This window comes from Paroedura picta, chromosome 4 (assembly GCF_049243985.1).
Source record: "Paroedura picta isolate Pp20150507F chromosome 4, Ppicta_v3.0, whole genome shotgun sequence".
NCBI classification, from domain to species: Eukaryota; Metazoa; Chordata; class Lepidosauria; order Squamata; family Gekkonidae; genus Paroedura; species Paroedura picta.
The window spans coordinates 60,875,016-60,882,348 of record NC_135372.1 but is presented as its reverse complement, the minus strand read 5'-3'; the positions used below and the strand labels follow the sequence as shown (position 1 = coordinate 60,882,348).

The 7,333-nt window shown below is 40.7% G+C and overlaps 1 protein-coding gene across 4 annotated transcripts in view; it reads right to left on the bottom strand.

Moving 5' to 3' along the window:
- Positions 1-1,863: 1,863 nt before the first annotated feature.
- KYAT3 (kynurenine aminotransferase 3) overlaps positions 1,864-7,333 on the bottom strand; it is a 31,641-nt gene continuing 26,171 nt past the window's right edge. For all 4 annotated transcript variants that reach the window (XM_077333087.1, XM_077333086.1, XM_077333085.1 and 1 more), the window contains 2 exons: positions 6,832-6,918; positions 1,864-3,073 (listed from right to left, as the gene is read on the bottom strand). In XM_077333087.1, coding sequence (XP_077189202.1) covers positions 3,017-3,073; positions 6,832-6,918 — 144 coding nt within the window. In that variant the 3' untranslated portion in view covers positions 1,864-3,016. The remainder of the gene's footprint in view (positions 3,074-6,831; positions 6,919-7,333) is intronic.

Below are 7,333 nucleotides of genomic sequence, written 5' to 3'. Positions count from 1 at the left end.
CAGCATGCTCATGGGAGTTGTAGTCCATGGACCTCTGGAAAGCCACCGTTTGCCTGTGGCTGGGTGAGCCTCAGAAGCGAGGCTGGAGGGAGAATTGAAAACAAAGTTGCACAAAGTGGGACAACGGGGTTACTTTCTGTACGAAAGAGGTCTTTCTATTCTGCGGTCCATAAATAATCGTTTGGCGTGATATGCACAGCTAAATGGAAGCTGGCAAATAAAAGTAAAGGTAAAGGTATCCCCTGTGCAAGCACCGAGTCATGTCTGACCCTTGGGGTGACGCCCTCCAGCGTTTTCATGGCAGACTCAATACGGGGTGGTTTGCCAGTGCCTTCCCAGAGGCTTGTAATTTCGATCTAGATAATAAGTACTATTCCTTGGCGTCAGCAATAGACCAGTCGCTCACAGGCGTTCCGTGTTACAGGCGGGTTACAAAAGCTGCCTTATCTCAACTTTTGTTAACCATCTCACTCAGCTGTTTTTAATATCAATAGTTATATAAAATACCTGGTTGATAAAGTTACTGGTTGGTAAAGTCAATGCTACATAATAATTGTTGGAACTAGCAAGACAAAACATAAGCAGTAGAATGGAATTCTGAAATAATAATAATGCCTAGCCATTCTGTGCTTTGGAGTTGCAGTTCTACATACATGTTGACTGTGAGCCTTGCCCACAGGTAATTTACAGCCACATCCTGTCAGTGTTTACTTAGAATAAATCATACTGATTTTTAATAGGGTTTAGCATACTATTTGTGGGCTAGGCGACACCAGTGTGCTGATCTTCCTCAGATGCTACGGTAAGAGTAATTACTCCAGAGTCTAATAACTCTGGAGCTAATCTACTAAAATTGATGCAACTTACTTCTGAGTAAATGTGCATAGGATTAGCCTGGAAGCTTGTCTTGCAGTACAGTTCTAACCATGTAAAGGTAGAAGCAAGTTGAGTTCAGTGGGACTTAGCCCCTATTAATTGTGCTACTGATTACAACTTTAACTTAAGTTTTATGAAAGCATTACTAAGTTTCTTGAGTCCTCTGAAGTTTGGCGAGATGGTAAAACTGCAGATTCTCTCATGACCAAGCTGAGGGCCCTGCCAGATTTGTCAGCTTTCTGCAGGGCCTGCAAAACGGAGCTCTTCCACCAGGCATATGGTTGAGGCCAGGACAGTGGCTTGGTGTTACTATAAGAGGACACACACCCCCTACACACACACACACACAATGTTGGATTCGATCTTGTCCCTTGCTCCCAGTGTAAGAGAACTTGACCCATGGGCTGAACGGAGGGGAGTGGGAGTGTAGAGGTCTTATAGGAATAGATCACCATCTGATTAATTGTAATTGTATGGAGGTTTTGGGGGGCTTTTATTGTATTTTATTATTGTTGTAAACTGCTGTGAGACCTTTGGAGAGTGGCAGTATAGACATTTAAGAATAAATAATAAATGTTATGATAAACAAACACAATCTTTTGTATATTTCTATTGTAAGTGCACAAGCAGTTTTTAAAGATTTCTGCAACTACATTTTTAATGATTTGTCAAACAGCTTTGCAGACAAGTGACAATATATAGTAGATTCACAGTTATCATTATTCTAAAATGCAATGATAAAATGTGAAGAGGAAAAAATTGTAACGTGGTCCCATTTATATTCTACTTGCTTAGTTGCAAAAGCAAGAAAAAGCACAAGGTTAGAGTTTTCTAAACACACTGGCTTCAACGGACTTCAAAAGATGCAACTATACTTAGGATTATACTGCAAATTGTTTACATGCTATGGGGAAATGGCACATTAGCCCCACAATCCAATCTCTCTTTCGTAGGCATTTTCCATGCAACTGACGAAACAAGACTGCATTTTACTAGTAATCTTGACAGTGTGAGTATTTTAATTTCTCATTCATTCCAGTTACAGATGACTGCTATATTAAAACTACTTTCGATGTTCAAATTCATTAACATGTCTATCCTTCAAGACAGCACTATCATTTTATTGAACCAATCAGAAGGCTGCATTTTGTAACCAGACCTGGCAACGATAACTTTTCCCACGGCCTGACTGCCACTACAATTGCAATATGGTTATGTAAATGAATAGACTGAAGTGATAAGTCATGCAACTCCATTAACTGCACTCTATTGTTAAATATATCCTGTCATTTATACTTTAATACAATAGTTGTTCAAATTCATGCAGAATGCATTTCTCTGATGCAAAGCTACTCTGTGGGATGCTCTGAGATCACTTCTCCAAAACAATGTTCAAACATGATAAACTGAGTTTAAAAAAAACTTTGCACATAGCTGTTTCTGGAATTCTGCATTTCCCGGCAAACATTTTATGAACTTTTTTCCTTAAGACAATGTCAGCTGATATCAAATGGGTAGCTGTGTTGGTCTGAAGTAGCAAAATAAAATCAGAGTCCAGTAGCACCTTTAACTTTCTTTGTCTTAAAGGTGCTACTGGACTCTGCTTTTATTGAGCTGATATCAAATTCATTTTCATTTTACCAGGCTCTCCAATCTCAATAGAAAATAATCTAATAGAATCCTGTGAAATCAATTTATTTCATTGTTTATCATCAGCTGGATATCAGCTTCAAACTGACAGTGGACTAAAAGTAGTCGAAAACTGACTTTGGTAGTAAAAATAGTTGAAAGACTACACTGAGTACTATGCAGCGGCCTTCTCCTTACAAATAGGCCATGGGCTTTCCTGGCACAGTCTAGTACAGCAAGGACCCTGACAATCAAAACATTCATACATGGGTCTGCCTCTGCTGGGCATACAGAAGAGCAGTTGTCCAAACAACAGCTGTAGAGAAATTATTCCAATGGATCTTTTAGATCTTTTGTAGGACAATAAAAGGCAGTCTTCTTACATTTTTATTATTATTGAATATCCAGCAGATGGCAGCATGGTCCAATTTTAAGAAGGTTCATGGAAGAAGGTATAACAGTCTGGTGTAAAATGTACAACTGTGTACAGTCATCTGTAAAAACCTCTCGGTTAATGTTTCTTCCAGTTCTTCAAGATCTTTCCTGCTGCATCCAATGTGCTGTCTTCCTACCAATACATAATACCTTCATGAGTTTTTTGGGATTTTTTAAAATCAAGATTCAGTTATAGAAGAACACTTCTAAAACTTCAAATGTGTACATTGCTTGGATCCATGGAATGTCAGTCTTGTCTACAACCAGCATGCCACTGCAATCCAAATAAAACTTTTCTCAGAGTAAGCCCCATGGAACAACATAGTATTGATTTGCAAGAAGACCAGCTCAGTATTGTTCCCAACATCTCAGAGATAGAAATGGTATTAGAGGAAACAGGTGGCAATAGGTAAGGATGGAATAGGTAAAGATAGGAATTTCTTTTGAATTAATTTCATCCCATTGGTTCTGGTCTGTCCTCTGGGGCAAGAGACAACTCTGCTCCATCGTCTATATGGTACCCTTTTAAATACTTGAAGAGGGGATCTGATAACCATCTTCAAGTATTTAAAAGGGTGCCATATAGAGGATGCAGCAGAGGTGTTCTCTCTTGCCCCAGAACCAATGGGATGAAATTGATTCAAAAGAAATTCCGTGTAAACATCTGGAAGAAGTTCCTGACAGAGCAGTTTCTCAGTGGAACAGGCTTCCTCGAGAGGTGGTGGGTTCTCCATCTTTGGAAATTTTTAAACAGACGCTGGATAGCCATCTGACAGAAAGGCTGATTCTGTGAAGGTTCAAGGGGGTGGCAAGTTACAGTGGATAAGCAATAGGGTTGTGAGTGTCCTGCATAGTGCAGGGGGTTGGACTAGAAGACCGTGAGGTCCCTTCCAAATCTATGATTCTATGATTCTGTGGATTCTATGGTGTCTGCTTCCATATGGTCACTTGCAGTCCACCTCTTGTTGCTCTCCTTTTCCACTCTTGCCACTGTCTGTTGGAAACACAAGGAGCTCCTAAAGTAGCTCCATAGGAACATCTCATCTCACCTATTCCAAGAGGTGATGGAAGGTCATTCTAGTAAGATGAAAAAACAGAAAAACTGATGGGCAATGCAGAGAGGACCTTGTGATTCTTGACAGGTCCCTAGTGTCATCACTACATCCCATCCTCCAGCCTGACACAGAATCAGCTGATTTTCACTGACAAGAATCTTGTGGCAGAGTAGAGCCCCTGAATTCTCTCATGCTGCCACCAGTCGTCTTGGGTACCATAAACTGACTTACCTAGGGAAGTCTGATTACTCCGTATTTTAATACACTGGATCTTGCAAGTTCTGGCTAAGATTACCTCCTCTGAGATTTACCACAAATTAAATTTAAAAGGATATTTTGCATTTTAAACATGAACAAATACAATTAAGAAAAAAATAAATATAATTATAACATGCACTCTGGGTCTTCACTGATGGAAGTTTTGTTTGCGTTCAAGACTCAAAAAACCAAGAAGCTAAGAATCCACAAGCCCAAATATGGAACCTATGATAGAAAACCATTCCCCATGATCAATGTTTTCTAGAACATTGATCATGGGGAATAGTTTTCTATCATAGGTTTTCTAGAACATACATACACACTCCTCACAGAGAAAAAATGTCTTTGCCCTGAAACTTTGGAGTCAAACTTTTGGAACTTGTGATCAGGCATGTAGTAGGTATGTAGTGATTTGGGATGCCACTAGGGGAAATTCACTTCAAAGTTGTCCTTCAAAGTATTTTGTTAATTCCTGAAAGCAAATGTGGCCAGAACAGATTCACATTACCGAGTGTTCTTTACATATGTATCTTCAGAAAAGCACAACTTGAAGTGCATTAGAAAGGGACAATTAGTGTTAATCTTGTTTCTAGGAGATGTTTTTTGTTGCTTGGAAGGGGACTCATCTGGTCTTTCTCATGACCATCTTGAGACCAATTTTAATTTATAGGAACTTGGGCATTTGCTTTTGCATGGGACAGCTATGATGGGGTAATCCCTCTAGGATATCTGCAAACAAGTGTCCCTCTGCTGATTTGGTGCCCATATTTGCAACCCTCTGGGACCACTCATAGAGAGCACATGTGCCTCTATTTGCAGGGTGCTCATAGATGTGCTGTATTCCTTCAGAAGTCCATGCAGCAGACAAGTCATCCCATCATATGACAAGCATCTTGCCAGTTTATACAACTGATGTCATCTTCTTACCTGGAGCCACTCAAAGCACCACACAATATAAACTCTTCCTGTCAATTAAAATGCCTGGCTAATGTATGTTTTGACACTGCAGTGGCAATTAGCTGAGCAACCTTGATAATTAGACCAGAAAGCCTGAACCCTTTTAATGAGAATTACCTGGATTACAAGTTTGTGGACTGGCAACTCAAGCGAGCCCTGATCCTTTAAATATGCCTAGAAGTATAAAAAACAAGGGCTGGTCCTAAGAGAAGCAGGCAGGCCTGTGCTTCTGTCCATTGTGTCCATACTTTAACTCCCTGCAGTAAGCAACAACTCTGAGGCAGGTTTTGGTGCATCTCACTCTTTTGAGCTCTTTACCAATCAGTGTGGTGCAGAGTGGTAAGGCAGCAGACATGCAGTCTGAACCTCTGCCCATGAGGCTGGGAGTTCAATCCCAGCAGCCGGCTCAAGGTTGACTCAGCCTTCCAGCCTTCCATGGTCGGTAAAATGAGTACCCAGCTTGCTGGGGGGTAAAAGGTAATGACTGGGGAAGGCACTGGCAAACCACCCCGTATTGAGTCTGCCATGAAAACGCTGGAGGGCATCACCCCAAGGGTCAGACATGACTCGGTGCTTGCACAGGGGATACCTTTACCTTTAGTGTGCAACTCTATTTCAATCTGCCCAAGAAGTTCTGTGTACAGCAGAATGGTTGTGCAAGCGGAGGAAAGCAAGCTGGGACAAAAGATTTAGGGAGTGACAGGAACTGGGAACGTTGTTTGGCAGAAAGAAAATGTGTCACAGAGCTAGCTAGTCCTGCAAGTGCCACACAGACATTACAAATACTAGGAACCACAAACTGAACAACCATATTAGATTTCTTGAGGCATGGCACAAGAGGAACCAAACTGCTGAATATATCTATATAAATACTCATGTCCATGAGGTCATCTTTGTAACATCTAGGTAAGCTTGGATTTCAGCTCTTTCCTTACATTTGTACTGCTAAGTCTTATAACAAGACAGATGTCAAATTTTTGCAGTAATTTCTCAATGACTAGACTGCATCAGAAGCAAACATTCCCTCTTATTTTGCCAATTCTCCCTCCTTCATTTATGCTGGGAGGCACAAGACAAGAGCAAACCTACATGTCTACTTTGGCCCTTAGGCTGTAATCTAAGAATATTTCCCGGGAGAAAGCACCACCAAATAACACTGACATACTTCTCAGTAGATCTGCTTAAGGTTGCTTTCTTAGTCAAGCTACTATCATCACATTTAAAACTTCCAATTTCTGCTGGGTGGGTGGAGTGCTCTGTTCTTTTAATAGAGGCTTAAAGGAAGCTATTTATCAGGTGACATTCTTTATTTCCATGCCATGAAAAGCTTCAGCTACCCCTTTCCACTCATTAAGCTTCTATTAAAGTGGCAGGACATTTTTGTACAGGCTGTTGGGCAACCCTATCAGGGTTTGCAAAACCATCTGAAGTTTGCAGAATGAAGATAATGTGGTTTATCTTTCAGGATTATTACAATTACTGAGCATTTTGTAGCAATGTCAAATGTTGCTCAGCTACCTGAGAATGACATTTCAATATGAAACTATTTTGTTTAAGAGCTGCACAAACAAACTGTATAATAGTATGCTAAGTATTCTTTATGTACAGCTTGTAAACTTACTTTGATGAAGCAAAACCGGATGTACTTCTCAAAATTCTGTTGGGTCTCTGGACTACAAAATGAGGAGAGAGGGATAGCTGCCAGCTTCTGAAATAACAAAATACAGATGTTTTCACAACCAATGCTATCCTAAGTTGGGTTAGTCCATAGAGATCCAAGAATTTCAACAGGCTGAAACTGGAGTAACAGCATACGATTGCCCTGAAAGTTTAAGAACATGAACATAAGAAGAGCCCTGTTTAGTGGTCCATCTAGTCCAGCATCCTCTCCCACACAGTGTCCAACCAGTTCCTCTCGAGGACCAGCAACAGGGCAGAGGTCAAGGCCTTCCCCTGATGTGGCTTCCTTGCAGTGGGATTCAGGGCTTGACTACTTCTTAGCGCAGAGGTTCCCTTTAGTCACTATGGCTAGTAGCTACTGATAGACCTAGAAAAGAGCAAGAGTTCAGTAGCACATTAAAGACCTATCTTCCTTGTGCCTATCTAATCCCCTTTTAAAACTG